This window comes from Elephas maximus, chromosome 1 (genome assembly GCF_024166365.1).
Source record: "Elephas maximus indicus isolate mEleMax1 chromosome 1, mEleMax1 primary haplotype, whole genome shotgun sequence".
NCBI classification, from domain to species: Eukaryota; Metazoa; Chordata; class Mammalia; order Proboscidea; family Elephantidae; genus Elephas; species Elephas maximus.
This window is the reverse complement of record NC_064819.1, coordinates 57,994,252-58,016,589: the sequence shown is the minus strand read 5'-3', so window position 1 is coordinate 58,016,589 and position 22,338 is coordinate 57,994,252. Positions and strand designations below refer to the sequence as shown.

The 22,338-nt window shown below is 40.6% G+C and overlaps 2 protein-coding genes and 1 long non-coding RNA gene across 5 annotated transcripts in view; 1 reads left to right on the top strand and 2 right to left on the bottom strand.

Moving 5' to 3' along the window:
- RANBP9 (RAN binding protein 9) overlaps positions 1-14,185 on the top strand; it is a 134,482-nt gene extending 120,297 nt beyond the window's left edge. The window contains exons 11-14 of the mRNA XM_049883989.1: positions 5-126; positions 1,834-1,985; positions 8,823-8,934; positions 13,204-14,185. Of these exons, the coding sequence (XP_049739946.1) occupies positions 5-126; positions 1,834-1,985; positions 8,823-8,934; positions 13,204-13,334 (517 nt within the window). The 3' untranslated portion in view covers positions 13,335-14,185. The remainder of the gene's footprint in view (positions 1-4; positions 127-1,833; positions 1,986-8,822; positions 8,935-13,203) is intronic.
- LOC126075975 (uncharacterized) lies at positions 2,278-5,887 on the bottom strand. Its single transcript, XR_007517382.1, has 3 exons — positions 5,527-5,887; positions 5,022-5,085; positions 2,278-3,085 (listed from the first exon to the last, which is right to left on the bottom strand). It is a non-coding gene; the product is annotated as an uncharacterized LOC126075975 (long non-coding RNA).
- On the bottom strand, positions 11,197-18,701 carry NOL7 (nucleolar protein 7). 3 transcript variants are annotated; one of them, XR_007517326.1, is made up of 10 exons: positions 18,308-18,700; positions 18,173-18,233; positions 17,466-17,524; positions 16,207-16,238; positions 15,885-15,966; positions 15,589-15,710; positions 15,434-15,511; positions 14,654-15,105; positions 12,002-12,128; positions 11,197-11,890 (listed from the first exon to the last, which is right to left on the bottom strand). XR_007517326.1 is itself a non-coding variant. In XM_049884126.1 (9 exons), exons 1-8 carry the CDS (start codon positions 18,568-18,570, stop codon positions 15,017-15,019), a joined length of 786 nt encoding a protein of 261 aa, XP_049740083.1. In that variant the 5' UTR covers positions 18,571-18,701; the 3' UTR covers positions 11,208-12,128; positions 15,004-15,016. The 3 variants fall into 3 exon arrangements, 1 of the variants encoding a protein (XP_049740083.1); XR_007517327.1 differs by having other exon boundaries at positions 11,202-12,128; positions 14,654-14,773; positions 15,004-15,105; positions 18,308-18,701; XM_049884126.1 differs by having other exon boundaries at positions 11,208-12,128; positions 15,004-15,105; positions 18,308-18,701.
- Between the last annotated feature and the right edge of the window lie 3,637 nt (positions 18,702-22,338).

The following is a 22,338-nucleotide window of genomic DNA, read 5'->3' as shown; positions in this document are numbered from 1 at the left end:
TCAGTAATGATGTAGACATGGAGACAGATCACTACTCCAATGGGGTTGGAGAAACTTCATCCAACGGTTTCCTAAACGGTAGCTCTAAACATGACCACGAAATGGAAGATTGTGACACCGAAATGGGTCTGCAGTGATATTTCTTACATTTTTAATAAAAAATGATGGCTAAAAAAAAAAAAAAATTTTTTTTTTTTTACAAGGTTATGTTTTTTCTTGTACTGATTCACAGATGATGAGCATAAGCCAGATTGAAAGATGTTTGTGCCATAGGATTGACAGTAATAAATACGACGTTTCTTAAACTTTCTTTTGAGAGAGTGGTTGTGAGAACAGAGAATGTCTGGCGCTTGTCTGTACCTTCTGAGGTTAAGTGCCAGCCACTTTTCTTTGCTGAACTGTCTGTTTGGGCTTAACTTCAGTGCTGGTGTTAACGCAGCTGTACCAACTTACGAGTGTTGAGCCGTCAGGGTATTTGAAGTTTGGACGTATGAGAAGTTTTTATACTTATTTCAATATAGCCACTAACGCCAGATGGGTAGAGTTGATTTTATAGATTCTAATGAAACAAAATTTCCTAAGATCATTTAATGTGGACTTGTGTGGTTATGATAATACGGTATGGTGCATAGTGCATAGTAGGTGCTTAAGACCCTCCCTCCCCTCCGAAAAATTATGTGACTCAAAGTTGTGCATAATTTTACTTTGTTGACAAATGATGTAGTAAATTATACTATAAAGTTAAACTGCAAGCAGACTTTCCCATCCATTGGAGTGAAAATTATTGAAGGTTATGAATTATTTATCTGTTGGAATTCCATGGCAGTATTAGATATCTTAGTATATTGAGGTTAAAAGATACTAAGATTTTTAGAGTATAAGAAACCATAAATGCAAGATTATTCTTTTATTGTTTGTTGTATCACTACCTCGTGGTTGAGGATTATGTATTCTGATGTTTAATTTATTTTTTCAGACAGGAATTTGATTAAAAAGGCAGCTTCATTTCACTCTGTTAGAAATCAGCAACCTCAACTTTGAAAGAGTAATTTCAGCGTAGTGATGAAGGGCAGAAGTTCTAGAGCCAGAGTACCTTGCTGTGTGTGACCTCGGCAGTTTATTTAATTGCTCGGTGCCTCAGTTTCTTCATCTGTAAAATGGATATAATAACAGCTACCTTATAGGCCATTGTGAAGATAAAATTAGTTAATCTGTAAAAAGCTAACAGCACAAAATTAGTGCTTAATAAATGTGAGCCATTATCATCACCTTCATTATTAGCAATTTATGTTATTAATGATTTTTTTGGTTATGTTATTAATCAGTTATTGTTGTCAGTCAAGGTATATGCTCTAAAATTATTTTCTAAAAGTAGTGTAATTAGTTCTTTTGGTTAGCATGATGTGGTTGGTGTCTTCTGTATTTGGATTGGAGTCATCTAGCCTCTGTTAGTGTCCCAGAATTATTTTATTCCATCTCTGTTCTATGTTGGTTAAAGCAGCCAGAAAATCAATTACTAACTTTTTTTTCCTTTTTTTAATGTTGTTTAATGTAGCCTTAGAGAATTGCTGTTAACATTTCATAATATTTCTCTTGACGTACTGGGTACATCCTAACCCTGAAAAGTTGTCACTTGACTCTGAACTGTATGCTAGGTCTGGGTCCCTGGACTCTTGAGACTAGTTAAAGTATATGTTTTCACTGTAAAGCTCCATATTCAATTAAAAATAAATCTGTATAGTTAGATTTTGTATGTTATCAGCAATTTCTGTTTATTTCTTTATTGCATTGCATTCAGTAAGGTCGTAAAGTACTTGTTTGTTTTGCCTACAGAAGTTGATTCAAGTCAGTTAAGACGTCAGTTGTGTGGAGGAAGTCAAGCTGCCATAGAAAGAATGATCCATTTTGGAAGAGAGCTACAAGCCATGAGTGAGCAACTAAGGCGAGAATGTGGCAAGAACACAGCAAATAAAAAAATGTTGAAGGTAAATTTGTTTCCCTTGAAAAATTAAAATATGTCAGAGGAACTCTAAGATACTATTTTATAAAACATTGAGCAGTTTACTAAAAACTCTTGTTGGGAAACTTGGACATGGATTCCCCTGGTCCCCTACCCAAGTAAGAGTGAAAGATTTTCATGGGGTTCTGCAGCTCTGATCTACTGGAAAGAGCATTGGACTTCATGTCAGAAACATGGATTAAATCTCACTTTTGCCATTTATCAGGATTGCGTGGCCCTTGTCAAGTTACTATATATTCTTAGTTCTTTTTCTGCTGTAAAATTGGCAAAGTTACTAGGAGAAGCAAAATGTAAGCTTGCTGATAAAACTATAAATTTGAGATATTTTTATTCTTTTAGTAAACATTGTTCATTGTTGTAGCAAATTGAAAGTATGCAATACATGGTTTTCATCTTGATGGGGATTGGTGAAGGATTGGGTCATGTTTCACAGGCAGGGTAGTTAAAATACATTTCTAAGTCTGTTCTGGATAGTAAGATGGCAATGATTTAAACAGCTCAGTAAGTTATCTGAGTTTTTGTGCATCAGGTGAAGATAAAGGGATTTTCCACTAACTTAAGTCAGCATTCCAATTAGTTACAGAGATCTTAATGGCTCTTTTAAAAGAAACCCTTCCCAACTCACCAGCCCTGTGATCTTCTGAAACATTAACCTAGCCATAGTATTTTTTTTTAATGTGTTAAGTGATCTCAAAGTTAATACGTAAAAAAAAAATTTTCTCCTAATAGTTTTGAAAAAAGTAAAAAAAAAAAAAAAAGTGGAGGGAGGGGGCAATGACTGCAGTGGCCTGGAGGCTGATGTTGGGGTGTGGCAGGAAAGGGCAGCAGACTCCTGCCATCTCTTCTGACCTGCCCTCAGCTGGTGTACCCCTCAGCAACACCTCAGAGCCTCTAACGCAGGAAGGTAAACAACACAAAATCAGTAAAAATGTCACAGCTCCATGCACTCTCACCTCATACTGCACCCTCGTAGACAGACGGTATCTGCACAGTCTAGGCTGGGTTAAGGAGCCACTTCTCATGCACCTCAAGTGAAAGCATGTGATCATCTGGTATTTCCTGTAACTGAGGTGGGAAGAGAGGCCTATTTACCATATTTAGTACCTCATCTACTGTGTAGCATAATAGCTGCTATTTCTAAATGAGCTATCACCAAAAAAAGGTTAAATTATGATCCTTATGTTAAATAAAAAGGAATTGGTAGATTATGTAATTTAAAACAATTTTTCGTTTAAAAAGTCAAGTGAAACATTCATATACCAGGAAAATGGCTCTTCCATTTGCCCTGTAAGATTAAGAGTTCCGTTCCTTCCTTGAGGTCAGGAATGTCTTTACTTATCTCCCTCCCTTCCTTTTTTAAAAAATTTTTTTTTCATATTTCTCTAACATTTTTTTTTTTTTTCCTAACATTTAGCATGTTGTTGTCCTGTGACCAAGTTGATTCTGACTCATGGAGTAGAACTACCCCACAGGGTTTCCTAGGCTGTAATCTTATGGGAGAAGATTGCCAGGTCTTTTCTCCCATGGAGCCACTGGCTGGGTGGGTTCAAGCTGCTGACCCTTTAGTTAGCACCTGACCACTTAACCATTGCACCACCAGGGCTCCTGAACATTTAGCATATAAACCAAAAAAAAAAAAAGAAACACAACGATTGCTGCTAAGTCAATTCTGACTCATAGCGATCATATACAACAGAGTAGATCTGCCCCATGAGGTTTCCAAGGCTGTAATCTATATAGAGCAGACTGCCACAGCTTTCTCCTGAGGAATAGCTGGTGGGTTCAAACCGCCGACCCTTCCATCAGCAGTTGAGGACATAACCTCTGCGCCACTACTGCGCCACCAGGGCTCCTTAGGTATTCAATAAATGTTTATTTAATTGCAATTGAATTCATTTGAAAAGTGTGAGTAATCTTTCCAGAATTGGCATTTTCATCACCATACAACTTTGCAGAACCTCTTCTGATGTCAGTGGTGCTAAGAAGAAACTTAATATTTAGGCTGTATTATTATTTTAGGTATCTGAAGTTATCCGTGACGGAAGCTGAGTATTTACTCCTTTGCTATGAACTGAGGGTGCAACCTTTCTGTGTCAGACCCCTTTAAGGAAACCCTGGTGACGCAGTGGTTAAGAACTTGGCTATTAACCAAAAAGGATAGCAGTGCAGATCCACCAGGCACTCCTTGGAAACTCTGTGGGGCAGTTCTACTCTGTCCTAGAGGGTTGCTGAGTCGGAATCGACTCGACAGCAATGGGTTTGGTTTGGTTTTTGGCCCCTTTAAAAATTCTTAAGGGTCCCAATGAGCCTTTGTTATGTGGGTTATATCTACCACTATTTACCATATTAGAAATGGAAACTAAACTAAGTAAAAATTCTTAATGATTCATTTTAAAGTAATGAGTCCATCAAATAATATTTTTAGGAAAAATAACTATCTCCCCCCCCGCCCCCACATTGACAAAAGTCAGAAGAATGGCATTGCTTTACTTTCTTGCAAATGTCTTTAATGCCTGGCTTAATAGAAGACAAGCATCTCCTTAACGGAAGAATGGATTCACTTATGTGCCTGTTCATTCAGTCTGTTAGGGTATCATACATCGTGTAGCCTCTAGAAAATCAGACTGTAGAGTTGTGAGAGAATGAGGGTGAAAAAAAGGCGCAGGTGACATCTTAGTGCTGTTACGAAAATAGTTTTGACTTCACCTACCCCTGGAAGGATCTTGGACCTAGGTGTGTGATTATGTAGTGCCTTTGAAAATTTAAGATTACGCTCCATGAGCTTATTGTGTTTTTGATTCTAATTGTAATGAAGCTCAGAAAATAGCATTACACAGTCTCTTCTCAGAGATGTTCCTTGGTTATATATTGAATTATGTTAAAATGTGCTTTCCCTTCTTTAGATGGCTTTGCTTTTGCTTCTCTGACTTAGAAGCAAATGCCAACTACTTAAGACTTTCTTAATATTTTGAGCCCCTTCCCTTTCATTCCCCAAACTTACCTTGATCTCCAGATGAGGATAAGATGGGTCACTGATCCACCTGATAAGTAACCAGTGAGCAAGGCTGGAAGGAAAAAAGAAGCCAGGATTTGAGGGCAACTAGAGGAGAAAAAAATTTTTCCATAGTTGAGAAGATTTAGAAATTACTCCTTTTCTTTTTATTCTTCATTTCAGTACCCATGTGGTTGTAGGTAGTTAAAAAAATTTTTTTAATGTTTTTAAATTTGCGTAAACTTCAGAATCATATGTATGTGTGTGTGTATAGAGAGAGAGAGATGGTTACGGTTGAGATTAGATTTACCTAATGTGCTTCATCAAAAGATACTTAGGTATTTTGCTTCACCCCAGCTGTGGGGAGACAGGCATTCTTGCAGACCATACGAATAACTTCCCTGTAGTAAAAATGGGTTCCTGTAGCAGTTCATCAACTGCACAGTTTCTCTTTATTTTTGTTCGGTTTTTCTCAGTCTTCTTTCCCCTTTCCTGTTGTCTTTTTATTCCTCACCTGCCTAGGTTTGCCAGTGGCTCCCATGAGAATTGCCTGAATTGGTTTGTTCAGCAGCTATTAACTGAACTGCTGTGTGGCAGGGCATTGCGTAGGCTTGCTCTGTGGGAGAGTCAGAGATGAATGGGCAGCCCCGACCTGCAAGGAGATGTTAATCTAGTAACTGAAGCAGAAATAGAACCATTTAGAATCACCTTATGTATGTAGAAATCGCTCCAGATTTTAAGCGAAGTCTGAGTACAGTTTGAGAGTCCTACCTAAATGATGCCACATTTCCGTCAGAAATTATTCCCATTGAGGTAATGTTTTTTCTTTAAAATCAGAAGTAACCCATAATACCACAGTATTTCACAGACGTTTTCAACTTTGCACCTTAACTTCCATGTGCATATATTTTACCTAGTTAGTAATTGTAGCTACACTATTTTGTATTTTGTTTTTATTTAATGTTACAGATTTTATTTCCTCCCAGTTGTCTGTGCGTTATTCTCAGTTATTTTTAAATGACCACAGGATACTCTATTGTGTTGCTGTATCGATTTATTTAACTATTTTATTGTTAGAGGAGCCCTGGTGGTGCAGTTGTTAAAGCACTCAGGTGTTAACAGAAAGGTCTGTGATTTGAGCCCACCAGCTGCTCTATGGGAGAAAGAAGCGGCAGCCTGCTTCTGTAAAGATTAAAGCCTTGGAAACTATATGGAGTAGTTCTGTGCTGTCCCATAGGGTCATTCTGAGTCGGAATTGACTCAACCGCAGTGAGTTTGGGTTTTATTGTTAGATTATTTATTTACTTTTATATCACATGCTTTAGTGTATACCTTTATACAACTGTCTTTATGTGTCTTTCTTAAAATTAACTCCGTAGGGTTAAATTCCTAGAAATAGAATTGTTGGGTCAGAGGATATGAACATTAATTATTGTTGCTTTTGCTACGTATTGCTGCATTGCTTTCTAGAAGCCTTCTACCCATTTACCAGCAGTAATGAAGGCGAGTACCAGTGTCACTACTACCTTAACCCACCCTGTCTTAGTGGGTTTAACCATTCTTAAACTGCTGATTTGTATTTCTTTGGTTGCCATTACCAATTTAGTTTTATAGCAGGGTTTAAAAAATTAAAAATTAATGGTTTTTTATTAGTTTTCTTGCTTACAGCTTCGTTTTACTTCTGAGTCATCTTTCATAATATTGCTAGTGTGATCTTTCTAAACTCAAATTTAACCTGTATCATTTTTCTACTTAAAACTCCATTTCCTTATTGGAAAAATGTCAATGTTTTCAGCTTGGTATTTGAGGCATTTAAAGATCTAACCCCTTACCCATGGTTCCAACTATGCTTGTTCTCGCTTCTCGGTTTGCATGTCCCTTGAACCTGTTTCTGTTTTGTCCCCAGTAATACACTGCACTTACTTACGTCCAAGTCTGCCTTCCCTGCCAGGCGGTGTGAGTTCCCGAGGCAGTGGTAGCTGCTTCAGTGTCCGTAGCCTCAGCATCTGGCAGCTGTGCTCAAGAAACATTTATTGAAGTGTGCTGAAAATAAGAGCGAAATTTTAGACTTTCCTCTTAACGTTTAGATTGGTAATTTAAAAAGACAGAATTTTACAAAAAGAAGTATAGACTAGCTGCATAATCTTAAACTCTCACTGCCTCATTTTGCCTCCCTATAAAATGGCCATAATAGTAGCAACGTCGCAGGGTTATTCTAATAGGGATTAAGTGGGCCGATCAGCGTTCGTGCCTGGAGCATTGCCTCAGACGGTGTGAGTGCACAGTAGATAACGTGCGTGATCACTCTCATCTTTGTGTGATTCTCTCTTCTAGGTGTTCTTTCTGTGTTTGGGCTTCTGCTTTAAATACTAGAGAGTGTAAACAGGGGAATGGTCCTGATTTGGCCCTGCAACATTTCAGCTTTTGGGTGGCATGTCAGGATGTGTACCCATGAGGATAGTTTTGTACTTGAAGTTTTTAATTACCAATTGTCCCTCGAACAAATGCTTTAGTGTATCTTTTTAAATTTATCTTTACTATGGGGATGATATTTCATTAGATGGTTGAGGGGTAAATTAAGTCTTGAGCAAAGTTCAGTCTTATAAACAATGTGATTGATTAGTGTTAGCTTTACAAGATATTAACATTCTTTGCATCAATAAGTTAGGATTGGCGTGAACCAGGAAGTAGCAAAGTAGCTTCGTGGGATGCATAAAAACATCTTAAATACTGCAAGAAGCAAGTCTTAGGATATCAGCAGACCTATGGAGCATCTTCCCTGTATCTAGCACCTATGACTAGCTACAGGAGATTCAAAATAGTATAGTAAGTAATGTTTACCTTCAAAGAACTCTCATTGTCATTGAGAAGCTGATGAAATATTCAGCACTGTAAGACAAGGGAGGAGCCGTGTATGTTTGTATTACAGGCATATGTACTCGTCTTACAGCCTCACTGACTTTACAGCTTTTCTTTATGGGTAATTCTTTGTAACACCAATATGGAAGCCAGTTGGGGTGAGAAAGGGTCTGGTGGCAGTTGTCTGGGGAGCCTTTTTCCTCCTTTGCTTTCAGGACCCTCAGAACACAAGAGAAGGGCAGTGGGAACTGATTGCTTGAGCAACTCTCCCTAGGAAATGGGATTCTTCAGGAGTTTTTCAGTCTTCCACATTTCTGTATTCAGCACATGGAAAGTACTTTGTTCCTGAATTTACAGATTTCTATAGCATCTCTCCACGTATACCTTCTAACTGGGAAGGTGTTCTGTATCTGTATCCTCTCTCTGTAGCTGTATTCTTTTTTGTATGCTTTTTACAGAATGAACCAGGAAAAATTGGGAGAGAATTTTGAGAGTGATGTAATAACTCAGTAGCATAATACTCTGCATTAAGATATTGACCTTTGGGATGATAATATCGTTTATTGAAGGAACTGGCATTATGTGAGTTTCATTTAGTTCATTTAGTCCTCATATACCTCTCAGAGTCTCCATTATACAAACGAGGAAACTGAAATTTAGAGAAGTGTTTACTTGGCCAAAGGCCACACACTTAGTGATGGTGCTTGGACTTGAAACTAGTGTCTGAAAACATCATAGAATGTTGCTTCCCATAGAAAGAAGACACAGAGACAGTCATTGTAAAGGAATACAGTGTCAGTTATCTTAAGTTAAAACAAAGGAATGATTTTAAAGATTATAGTAGTTTAGTGCCTTGAAGTGATGTTTTAAGTTATCTCTCAATTTGGAACCATTGTGAGCATAGTAGTTGAACTATTTGAATTGAAAACCAAATTGATATATTTTCAACAGGATGCGTTCAGTTTACTAGCTTACTCAGATCCTTGGAACAGCCCAGTTGGAAATCAGCTTGACCCAATTCAGAGAGAACCTGTGTGCTCAGCTCTTAACAGTGCAATATTAGGTAAGTAAAACCAAATAGCACCATTGCAACTAGATTTCCTAATTATTTTGGAAAGAGTATTTGTGCTAGCATTTAGATTTTGGTAACGTCGTAAGGAAGATGTTTTCTACATTTTTAAAATACAGGATTACCTTAAAATATAGAACTCCTTCTCCTTTATCTCAGTTCCAGATTAAGTAGATTGAAATGGAATAAAAACAACAGATGGGGATTTATCTTGGTGTGTTTGGAAAATAGAAGTTTAGTGTGCACATGTGTGTAAGCACTTCTGATAGCCATGAATGTCAGCTGCCTCTCATTTAGAATGAGCTCTTTTCGTGGTCCTTGTGTTTAAAGTTCAAAATATTACCCTACCAAGACACCATTTCGCCTTGTTTGTAATCCTCTGCGGTGAAAGGCGTTTTCCGCCGCTCGTTTCTGAGATGAAGATCGTGAGTTGGCCTTCTCCTAACTTCTCGCCCTGGATAGACGATCTTCCTCAGGCCCAGGAGAGAAGGACGTGAGTGCGGGTAGGAAGATGAGAGCAGTAGCTGAGGGTTCAAGCCCGAAGGCCTTCTGTTTTTCTAAGTTTTCAGGAGCTGAGAGCTGTGAAAGTTGCAGAAAGTGGTGAGGATTTGGAAGAGCCAGTGAAGGGACTGAAATATAGTTGAACAGAGGCTGAGTAAAAGGGTTACTTGTGACGTTGAGAGCCCAGGTGAGAGACAAAAGCGTGAATTTATGGTAGCACAGACCCATTTCTATATAGTTGAACACATTTTCTTTAGTGGATTAATCAGAATTAGAGTTGTAGTTCGGCTGCTATAGAAAGAATTTAGGAACATTAATGAGAACATGGTTCTAATAATTGGCCCAAAGTAGGTCGAGAGTGAGGCTAGAAAGGAGTCAGCTTGCCGTGAAGAGGTCAGGACGTGGAGGTCCTGACTATGTACAGGAGCAGGCTGAGCAAGAACGGAAGTGACGGAGCTGAAGAGCTTGAACATCTGAGAAGGTTGAATTTGATCCGCTAGATCAGGATTCCTAGCTAGCGATCAGTGTCCCCCCCTCATGCCCCGTACCTCTTTGCTTGAGATGTTTCCAGTGGGCAGGGGTGACTTGAGCACGCAATCACAGCTCCCACCACGTTTAAAATACAACCGCAAGAGGCTTCCAGGTGACTTGAGTAGCCAGTCAGTACCAACCCTTGAGGTTAAATTACATCTCCATTTAAATAAATTCATCTGTGTCCTTTCATATAAAAAGGGTGGCTGAGGAAGTGAAGGATTTAAATAGTGATTTCTACTGTTGCTTCACTCAGGCTTGTTCGGGTATGAGCATGCAGTAAGAAACTTGAATTCACTGTTCCCTTGGTTGGTTTCCATACCTATGAGCAACTAACTGCCAGGTATTAGTGTCCTTTAACAAATGCACTTGTAACAAACTTCGTATATCTTTAACTGCCTATTTTGTGCTTTTATATATAACTAGGGTTGTTTGCCTAAAACTGTATAATTTCTAGGCAATTCAGGGGGGTTTCAAAGGTAACTTACATGAGTAACTTTTCATCCACCTTAGAGTCCAGTTCCCCAGTTCACTCCAGTTTAGGAGTCTGAATTGTGCCTTTTAGGCCCTTTTAGGTTCAAGAGGATTTTAGGAACATGTTTCAAACTTTTAGGAAGATTAGGGCAGTGCCACAAAGAGTAGATTAGAGAGTAATTCCAACAGAGACTTGCAGTAACAGCCAGGACTAGCATGGCAGGGAAGTGAAGGAAGCAATGAAAAGTGCTCACGTTTGAGCTTTTGCTGTTTGTCTTTATAAAATTCATCATTTGTAAAGGTCTAATACAGAGGTTTGAAAATAGATGTACTTTGTGTTGTAGTTTTCACAAATTTAGAATTTGAATATAATAATGTGAATTTTCTTTGGTTAATCTGTTGACTTTTCTTTGGTTATATGAAATTCATTTAGCTCTTTTGGTAAAAACAAATGAGTAACAGTGCTGGAATTGTAGGGCAAATTATGCTTATGGCTTTACTGTAATTGTCTTTTTGAAAGTATACATTATCGGTAATCATGAAGACCTAATTGGAAGAATTTTTGGAGAGAAGTGACCAATTTTCTTAAGATAATTTTTGATTTCTTGGGTTAGCTTCAAGGGAGTTCAATTCTTAAATTGCTTAGGACTTTTATCCAAGTTGTATGTATTCTTACATATTGTGCTATATTATGTAGATTGTTATATTTATGTAATTCCTGCAAAATTAATGACAGGCTTATTAAATTGCTTTGTACACGTGTGTACACACATACATTGTGCTATATTACGTAGGTATAGGTTCATCTAAAAATAATGTTTGAAGTTATTGTATATAATTCCTGCCTAATATGCCAAAAAAATGTTAAAGGTTGTATAAAAATCAAGTGGTAGTGGTAGTAATGACAGTAGCATCATCAGAACCTGTCTAACTTCAGGGAGAATAATGACCTGGATCAAGAGCAGCTAAAGGCTGGTCCCTGTGAGGTGGTGGTCAAACATACCTCCACTCTCCAACATTTTCTACCAGTTCTGACACCAGCCATCCCTCCCACAGCACTCTGCTTCTCTTCTGGGTTTGATAATCCATTGTGCAATGGCCACACAGAACTCACGGAGCATACGTACAGTCAAGTGGTTTATTAGGGAACAGGGTACAACTCAAAGATCAGATCAACAAGTCAGGAATCAGGATCAGGAAGAATGTAGGCACTCTCCCTTCTTTAGTGCAGGTCAGCTCTTAGCCCCTCAGGACAGGCTTCTCCTGGCCCTGTTGTCTGTTGCCACTGGCTCTGCCCCTGGGCTCCTTCCTGGCCAGTTTCTACTGGCTCTGCTGTTGGGCCCCCTTCTGGGCCTCTTGCTGTCTTCAGTATTACAGCCTTTGACCCATGTTACAGCTCTTCCAGGAGGTTCCTTGCCTCCTTCCTCTCTCTGTCTCCTCATCTCTGTGGGGGTAGCCAATTAAATACACAAACTCCTTGCTAGTTTCAAAGCATGGCACTCCCACTGGCCAGACACTTCATTTGCATAGTAGGCCCCACTGGGTTGCAACTCACCTCACTTGCATACTCTGTTGACCATCCCTGCAAAAGGTGCATACCAGTAACAGGGCAGGCTACAACTCAGGACCAGACAAAAAGTTAATAAACCAGCTTGTTTGCAGCTTACCCAGGAAACGTCAACCTGGGAAAAAATAATAAACCTTTTTGAGATAGAAAACTAGGGCAAAGGTAACCCCCTCAGGGCTTGGTGGGGGGGGGCGGGGATTTCTTAAACATTTTCAAAAAAAAGAAAAAAAGACGAGGCAAAAGACCACATAAAGGAACTCATTTCACCACAGATGGTTATAACCAGATGTCTGCCTTGCCAAAATAAAATTGCAGTAAAGTAGCTCTAGATGCCTCCCTTTGAACAAGGTTATGTCCCTGTGAACCTTCAAGAGATGTTTCCTTTTAAGTGTGTATTTTCTGTTATCACACTGATCTTGTGGTAAAAATTTTGTTGTTGATTCAAGTTAAGGCTGAATTAGTTTAAACCATACAGTCAGTCCTTAGAATAGGTAAAAAATGTTTACCACTATCAAAATTTAGTTAAAAAGTAGTGCCTTGCCACAGAGTAGTCCGTAATCTTGTGTGTCTTTTCTTGAACATTTTCATTTTTATATTTTTCTCTTGTACCTTTAAATCCTGAACTTTTATTTTTGTTTCATTCCTTCTGAAATTTTCCTTTTCCTCCTCCCACCACCACACTGCAACCTCTGAATCAGCCATGTGTCGAAGTTTTTGCCCTTTAAGTCAGCAGGGCCTATAAAGGACCCATTAGTGATTTATCAATTTACATAAACCTAAAAGTTTGCATACTGTCTTCAAAGGCAAAATCACCAGCTTCCATGAGTTTGGTCACTTCTATCATAAGTTCATTTTATAATCTCTGTCAGAGCACAAACTTTGGTAACTCTACTGCCTTTGTACTGCAACTGTCTGACAAACATTCCGGTATGCAGGGTCCTGAAAATTTTTATTGACAGTTTTTTAAAAGATTGAACTACAGGTTGAAAATTAGCTCCTCCAAAATTATAGGGTGGTTTTGCTCTATCATAGGAAACAGAAAACTGGAAAGGGCACCCACCGTATTCCAAACATCAGGTCACTATTACAGTTACGTCTTTCCCATCATAGTTAGTATGAAAGTAAACACTTGGGTACCTGACACTTAAAAACATCTTGCTAATTTCCGTTTTTTAACCTTTTTTTCTCAGAAACCCACAATCTGCCAAAGCAACCTCCACTTGCCCTAGCCATGGGACAGGCCACACAATGTCTAGGACTGATGGCTCGATCAGGAATTGGATCTTGTGCTTTTGCCACAGTGGAAGACTACCTACATTAGCTATGCATTTAAAGAGCTCAGACTTATATTGTGGCATATAGTCAACACGGAAGTAGACCAGCTCTGCTGATTGGAAATTTAGATTTTTTAATTATGTACTGGGGACAGGTTTTTGTCGCTTTACATTGCTTCCTAGTTTACAGCATGATGCAAATGATTTTCTAACTTAGCGTTAGGAGAAATTATTTTCCATCTTTAACCTCTTAGTTGTCTAAGAGTTTAATATTACCGGATTTCAGACATTCAAATTGATCATCACAGATCCTTTAAAACAATTACCTAAAAGAAACCAAAAAGTCCTGCCTTCTTGGGGGGGGGGAGGGGTAAGGAAATGGAACAAGTTGTGTTTGTATTAGCATGTGGGTGATGTAAACTTCAAATCGGGAGATGTTCCGACCCCCTACTCCCATATAAGCATTCAATCAGTGTAACTTGCAAAATGCATAAACATTTGACAGTTTGAATTTATAGTGTTGATGGAAAAAATCATTTTTAATGTGTACTGTAAAACTTGAAATACTCAGGAGCTGAGTGAATATGTTTGTTGCTACTTACAATCCCGACCTGTTAGTCCCAGTAGTTTTGTTTTAACATGGTCTTTTTCAGCTTTGTTTCCTGTTTAACTACAGACGACTTCTGTTGTAGACTCACAAGTTTAACTGTTGTATTATAACAGTATTACATGTCAACAGTGTGGTTATGACCTTTATTTATATAAAAACCAAATATTTAGTCAATTTACCGTGTCTTAATTTAATCTTTGTACACCTTCCATTTTTAAGTGCTTAAATGAGTACTATATTGCAATAAAAATGTAGTGATATAATTAACCAGCCATTAAAAATTTACTTCTACAGATACTAGAGTGTTGAGTTTATATACTAGGTACTTATATGCTTCCTATAATTCATATAGAACAATTAAAATCGATAGTTTTTTACTATCAGTCTGAGCTCACAATCTAAGACTGCCTCCAGTTTACTTGGCCTCCCTGGATTACAGTCAAACTAAATACTATAAAATAGGAAATTAATTTCCTTGTTTGTTTTCACAGTCATAATATGGCATGTGAAACTTGCCGTCAAGTGAACAAGCTGTTCAACATGATAACGTATCTTTTGGTGTGGTAATGGAGATGTTGGTTGGCCATTTTCTACACTGAAGCTTGAACCTTCTCTAAAAGGAATATTTATCTATGTTTAGATTTGGCACTCGTGCACAATTATTTCATGAGGCTACTCATTAACATTACAAAGCAATATTCTGTGCACAAATTCTCATTAATAGCACTGAGACATCTGAGAGACTAAGGCAGGCACCTGAGAGCTGCAGCTGGAAGACTCTTCCTGGAGGTCCATTTCTCCTCTTTCCCACCCACACATACCCTGGTGGAGGCGGACAGAGGTGCTGTTACTGGTGTGGGTATTGCTTGTATTTCACTGAATGGATAAACACAAGAAAGGAAGATAATTCCTTTTAAACTGCTTTTTCTTTCAGGACCCTCAAAGACTACAAAGTGTGATTGTACTCCAGAGAATGAAATGTAGCACAGTCTTTCCCCAGACAGATTTATGATCTCTATAACAACCCCTTAAAATGAATTAGTTTATTAGTTTCAGAAAAAGTTAATCTTCTAAATTAACTAAAGCCTATACATAAAAAAAAGTACCGAAATTCTTTATTTAGCTTCGATTTATCCTCCCAGATGCTTTCATCTTTCTGAACATCCACCGTCTTTTAAACCTCTTGGCATTTTGTTTTTTCTGGACTCCTAAAATAGAAAGTGGTGTACAGTAAGAATATTAGATACACAGAAGTCCCAGAAAACACAGAATTCAAAATGTGTTGTAAAAATTGCCTAGTTTACTTAATGTTAAGTGCTAAAATTAGGTCTATTAAGTTAGATTGTACATTGGATTTACATACATGCTACAATGATCCGTTTTTCAGAAGCAACTTTAAATATGAGTACAGAAACCATTATAAGGAAAAAATTGATACTTCCTAATTACCTGAACATTTAACTACCTCCTTTTTAAAAAGAACATTATTCAAACATTTAAAACTACCAGAGCCATGAAAATAAAGCTGGATCTTACCCCATGTATTACTCAAGAACTGGGCTGCAGCCTTTTTCACCGGCAACCTCTTGTTGGCGAGAGACAGGAACTTATTTACTACAAAAGATCATTATTTATCACTTCTTTGTCTTAGCTGCAGTAAAAAGCGAGAAAGTAGTACACAAGGAAATTACCAGTAGTTCTGTTGGTTCCTGGACCATATAAAGAATTCTGAATGAAGGCTTTGGCTGCTTGTTGCCTTGTATCTCTCAGATCTTGGTCTTTGAGCCTTAGAGCCACGTAGCTTTTGTTCTGGCTGGTAGTACAAAAGACCAAAATGAACTGAGGTTGATACATGGGTATTCTCAAAGTATTTGTGTTAGCTGTTTCATAAATAGCAGTAAACATCTAAATATTAATTTTGTATATGCACAGATAATGAATGAAACTAAATTAGAGGGCTACAAGAACAAAAGACAACTCTTATTACCTGACAGACTGTACTTTTTGCACTTTAGCTTTCCTGGAGTCATTTCCTTTTTCATGGTCTTCATTTTTCTTTTGCAAATTAACTAAAAATTTAAGTTACATTTTCTAATTAGCATTATCAGAAAGTAAATTATGAATATTTATTGGAATTCACTTTTAAATATCTACTACACACCAACTTGGCCGTGACTTTCATTTGTCAGAAATAACAGAACCATTTCAAGTTGACTTTGGCCAGGCAGATGCCCATGCTCTCCTTTAGATATGACTGAAAATATCTAGAAATGCACTTGATGCTTTTATGAAATTAGAGTAATTCATACCTTCTTTCAACTTTCCTGGTGATTTCTTTATGCTAAGAACAAAAACACATGCTGGTTAGAATGGCAGACAGCAAAGATTACTATGTTAAACTCTTTCACCTGGTTGTTGCCTCCCCCTTCATTACTGCTGTCCTCAGTTTTACTTAGAATCTTAGCAAAAGTCACTCCCTGAGGCATCGCCCCCCTCCCTGCCAACTCTCAATCAACAAACAAGCATATGCTACCCTGGGAGTATTTGCTCAGAATTTACAATTTGGAAGCACATTTGCAGGCTTCTGAAGAATGGTGATTAATGGATTGCTGTGGTTAATGCAGTGAAAGTCAACAGGTTACCTAACACGGTTTTTAAGGTAAGTGAAAGGTTAATAGGTCTGCTTCATTTTATTCGGGGAAGTCAGAAAGGATTCATTCAATGGTTTAGACACAGAAGACAAGGACCACCTTCAAGAAGTCTACAGTCTCATGAAACACAAATGTAAACTGGTTAAGACAAAGAGATGCCTATAGAAAAACCCTTGCAAGGTAGAAAAGCTACACAAAAGAGCTCTACTGAAAATCTGAAAACCCCTGAACTAAAGTGTTTAGGGGTCAAAATTCTGAACTGAGAGCACTAAGATAGAAGAAAATCCCAAGCATTTAGAAGTCTCATTTAGTAGGGTTTGGATGATTTCATGAGATGGGCAAAAAAGAGAATTACTAACGTTTCTGACTTTAAACGTTCAGTGATGGCAAAACTGCTAAATGAAATGGGGAGCGAGGATGGGCAGGCTGGTGGCAGGAAAAGCAAATTTAGGGCAAGTTGAGTTCAAGGGGAGCCCTGCTGGCACAGTGGTTAAGAGTAGAAATCCTATGGGACAGTTCTAACCTGTCCTATAAGGTCACCATGAGTCTGAATCCACTTGACAGCAACAGCTTTGGTTGGTAGAGTTCAAGGAACCTGTGGATAAATATCTGTTGCCCCAGTAAATGATACATTTCAAAACAGTTGTATTCACCACCATGTACCCTGCCCCTAGCACAATGACAAAATTTACTAAATGAATACACTGGGGATCAGGAACTCAGAAGGTGGACTTCCACATGGGAATGAACAAAAAGACATTTTCCTTTACGTTTCCCACCAAATTCAAACACTTCACTAATTCAGGCACTACAGTTTCTTCAGTTACCTGGCCGCAAATAAATGTACCAGTGTGTAATTCCACTATTTCAAAGCTGCGTGTACGTAAACAAGTATTACAGTAAGACCCGTTACTTACTTAGTTTGGGAAGCTGTAGTTAACTTCTCTAGAATAGCATCTGGAAGAAGTTTTCTTTTCTTGGATAAAAACATTTAAAAATCAATAAAAGTGATGTACATGACAGTATGTCAGGAGTTGCTTTTGAAATTACGATTTTAAGAACGGCCCAACATCTCGGCAAATAAATCAATTAAGCTGAATACAAACCCAAGTATCACTAAGGTGTTAGAAGATTGGTCCCGTGAAGATATCTGAAAGATCAGAACCTATCCTGAATCCTTTGGAAAACGTGGTGAAAACTGGGCAGGGGCCCACCACATTCCAATCCTCACGTCATATCTATCAGGAGTCCTGCCATTGACAACATTTCTGTGGGGAGTATGCCCCCCGCAAAAAAGACAGCTGATATTTGTATAGCCCATAATTTACAAGGAACCTCATTTAGTTCCCACAGCAACCTAGTTTCAGATATATAATTACACCTCAGCGAGAGTAAACGATAGGGTCCCATGAGTGTCAGTGCTGGGCAGCGCACCCTTAACAAACAACGCTTCCCACTACATGTTCAATGGATGGACAGCAAAGGGTACAAGCATCTTTCTTTCCACCGTTGTCAGAACGCACATTAGCGACCTGTCTCCACCCCGACATCCTACTAATCCAAATGGCATCAAACGTGGGAATTCTACCTCGGGCCGTAGTGGCCTCCCTACCCGCTAACTAACCTTCTGTTCGATGAACAGCTCCTCGCGTCGTTTCCTCTTCTCCTTCAGGAGAATTTTATCCCTGGGAGAGAGAAGGACAAGTCAGCTCGGGGAGGGACAAGCGGGACCGGGTGGGCCAGGCGGCGGGCTCCGAACCTGCGCGCAGTCTCTCGCACTCGCCGCTCCTCTTCTTTCGCTTCCGCCTGGGCACTGGCGAAAGTCAGCTCCTCCGGGGCCTCGTCGTCAAACTCGTCGTCCCCTTCCTCGTCTTCCTCCAGCGGCTCGGCAGCCGCGCCGCTGCTGGGCTGTCCCAGCAGCAGGCCGTGCTCCGCCGCCTCCTCCGAAGCCGGCTGCCCCTCATCTACCATCGCCTCCGCGGAAGCCGGAGTGCAAGACGCCCGTGGTCGGAGCTGCACCATGTCCCACGCAGCGCCGGACCGTCTGACCTCTGACCTGGAAGCAGCTCTCAAGCCGCTAGGGTTTGAACGATCAAATGACACGGGATTTCATCGCCCCCTGCAGGATCGGAGGCCCCTCTGAGCTGCGCTGATGTGGGGCTGCCACGGAAGGGCGACGGCGCATGCGTAGAGCGGGGGGGGGGGGCGGGCGTGGCCCCTCCCCCGCGCCGCTCCTTCCTCGGGGGGAACTTCCGGCGGCGGAACGCTCTGGGGCGCCCTCGGCCCAACTGGAAGTCTCCGACTGCGACAGCCGCGGGGGTGGGTTTTGCCTCAAGGCGGGCGAGATACGTCGTGCCGCCCTCGGCTAGGATGCTGAGAGCAGGGTTGGTCCCCGCGCTCCTCGAGACGGGCTGTCGCAGTCACGGCCTGTGGTGCCCAGAAACCCAGTCACCGCGCCTCGGGTCGCCGTGCCGCCGCCTTTTTTTAGCGGCAGGATCAGCTTGGTCGATCCAATCCAGTATTTGTCGATTCGGCTCTCTTCACTCTGCCTCCCCGAAGAAACAGGGTCTCAGAGGACGCTGTTTGGTTAAGCCTTGCTGTCACCGGCGATAAACAAGTGGGACACGGCCTGTGCTTGAAACCTGGGCCGGCCGATTCTCAGGCTTCCCGACCGCCAGCGTGAAGGAGCCCTTCAGCCGCTCCCTGTCCCTCCCGCTGGCGTGTTCCTCGCGGCCACAGCCCTAGTCAGTCTGCTGATTGCCGGGCTTCCTCTGAGAGTGTAAGCTCCGTGGGAGTCGGGACCTCGTCTGGACCTTGTCGGCTGTACCCCTGAGACCGCCATCAGTGTCTGACCCATCGCAGATGCTGTGGAAAAAAAGACAGGACTTCAGCGTTCCTCGCTGGCTGGAACCCAGGTGCTGTTCTCTTCGTGTGTGTGTGTGTGTGTGTGTGTGTGTATTTTCCTGGCATATTTTGCTCTTTTACGCGGCCTTTTATAATCTTTCTGTTCATCTTGTCCTATATACAATGCCAAATGACAAGATCTCCCACTTCTTACGCATTTGTACACCCCGCCCCCTCTACTGATAGGCACTCCCCCATGTGGAACTCCTATTTATACTTCAAAACACTCCCATCCAGGCTGACCTCCTCCTCCTAAAGCCTATCGGGCACCTTAACATCTACCCCACCCCCACTCTGCCTGTCTCTAACTGTGCTGTCCTCTGAGCCGGGCACAGATTTCCGTTACTGTAGTTTCTGCATTGTGTAAGAACTGTGCATAGGACGGTTATTCCAACCATTCTGTGAGCTCCTCGAGGGCAAGTTCCATGTCTTACTCATCATTTTATTTCTAATGTCTAATCAAATGGTAGATGTCCAATAAATGTTAAATTGAATAATTCCATTTCACACATTTGCTATTTTTAATTCTGCTATCGTTTTCTCTAATTTAGAAGCAACTCCTAATTTTAAAACATAACAAAACCAAAACATGGAAAAATTATATACACCACCACAAGAAAAGGCCCAGTATGAGAGAAGTTGCAAATAACAGTTCTGAAACCTCTGGGCCTTTTTAGATACGAAAAATAAAATCAGATTTTCTGAGACACTGTGTTGACGCATTCTTGTTACCTCTGGGGAAGTGTGTAAGTTAATTTTAACAAGGTCAAGGACAAACTAATTAAAAGTGCAAGATGGTATTTTATGTACAAAAACTGTTTTATACATATTACAAAAACTATTACATGCATTACAAGTCTCCTCTGTGTGTATCCCTGTTTCACCCAGGATTACAGTGTAAAGCGTGAATCGAGCCCTAAGGGTGCCTGCCCGGTCCTCCCAACTCCTAGGTTAAGAACATCTCACTTCTCCATAGAAAGGACCTCTGAGGTTTATTAAAAATTATGACTTGCAAACGTAGTACAAAGTTTTAAACGAAAGTTTCGTGTCACCTATTTGTGCAAATGCCAAGCAAAACATTAACAGCAATTTTGCAAGGAACTGAGGTGATGTGGCTGTGGTGCAATGCATTACTTAATATGGCCCGTCTAGCCATGGTCTTGTAACTCCCACCCAAGTGACTGGGTGGGGCTGTGCAAAAAAGGTGATTGTGGTCCACCAAGCGGATTGGTCCATTTTGCCATCCCGCCGCTAGGCTTAAAAGAGAGACAGCTGCAGAGCAGAAGAGGCTCTCACCACTGTCAAGGAAGAAGAACTGAGAGCAGAGCGTGTCCTTTGGACCCAGGGTTCCTGCGCTGAGAATATCCTGAAACCAGGAGACCAAGAGACAGAAGGAGCTGTAACTCTGAAGATGGCAAGAAGCAGCAGCTGAGAAACTGCAGGAGAGACTAGCAGGAGACAGCACAGTGGGCTTCCCAGCTCATGTTGTGAAAAAGCTGGGTGCCTTCAGGCAGGAGGCAGAGTAGGGTGCCTCCAGGCACTTGGTGGAGCTAGGTTTGCCAAACCAGGGAGTTGGAGCTGAGTGCCTTTGGCCCAAGGCTTACTGACCAAGCTTTGTAACACTGGCCCAAGCAGGGGCAGAGGCCAAGGGCCAGAGAAGGCCGTGCCTGTGGGCATGGCTGGGAAGAAGCTGTCCTGATTGAAGAACTGAACTGAGCATTCCTGAATTGTAACCTGTTACTTCCCTAATAAATCCCATAATCATCAGTTTGGTCTGTGAGTTCTGTGTGGCCATTGCAACAAATTACTGAACCCAGCAGAGAAGTAAAGAGTGCTGTGGGAGGGACGGTTGGTGTCAGAATTGGTAAAGATGGTAGAGAGGGGTGGTATGTCTGACCTCTGCTTCAGAGGCATCAGCCTTGGGCTGTTGATCTTGATTCTCCTTCCCCCTTGTGAAGTTAGAGGAAGTCAGGCATTGCCCCCACAACATTTTTACAGTGGCCGAGGTGCATAATCACTCAAGGGGCCCACTTCATCCAAGGCTACCAGGGACCTTATGTACGACCTTCATACATTATTGGCTAAGGTCAGTTCTTCCCACCAGGCCTCTGATGCTTGTCCGATGGCATTCCAAGGGCCCTAGGTACTGTATGACATGGTGAGGTTCGAGAAGAGAGCTGAATTCTTCAGAAATTGAACTCTGAGGTAGTAAGAGCAATATTTTGTAAAGTCTAATGGGAAAACTCCCTTCAGAATTCAGTGCCTGGGAAAGCCTGGCAGACGCTGCAGAGACTGTATGTTTCTGCTTTGATGATACTGAGACATGGTCAACCCATCACCCCTTCCCTCCCAGGCTGTTAAGAAGCCCACAACTAAATTTTAGGCAGCTGTGTTTACCCTTGGGGTCCATATATTTAAAATCTTTTTCTCATCCTGATTTTCTACCTTGTTTATTTTCTCTTCCTTCCTTGCCTAAGTTCTTGTAAACTATTCCATGTTCTTTGAGGTAAGGCAGCCAAACAAGGCAAACAGAAAAGAAGACTCTGACAAAGACATCTCTTGGGCTAATGTCTTTATACAATAAATTACCAAGTGCACAGAGTGATTTTTATCTTCCACCAAAACTTGTGCAAAATTCAGATGAAAGAATACAAGTATTTACCTCCTCTCCCATCTTTGCCCAAATAACAAACATCCCAAACAGCAACAATATAATCAAGATTAAATAACTTTAAAAAAAAATCTAATTAGATGCTTTTTCCCATCCCAATAACCAACCAAACACTTCAGAGGTATCTTATGTTTCAGTTCAAACCAAATAATACGGAGTAACTTTACAGTTCTCTGACTCCTCCTTCTAAACACTTTTACTCTTGTTACTTCTCA

Coding starts and splice junctions, on each gene's coding strand:
- NOL7 (XM_049884126.1), bottom strand. CDS start 18,570: ATGGTGCAGCTCCGACCACGGGCGTCTTGCACTCCGGCTTCCGCGGAG. Junction 17,525..18,172: donor AGCTGTTCATCGAACAGAAG/GTTAGTTAGCGG, acceptor TTTTTATCCAAG/AAAAGAAAACTTCTTCCAGA. Junction 16,239..17,465: donor ACTACAGCTTCCCAAACTAA/GTAAGTAACGGG, acceptor TTTTGTTCTTAG/CATAAAGAAATCACCAGGAA.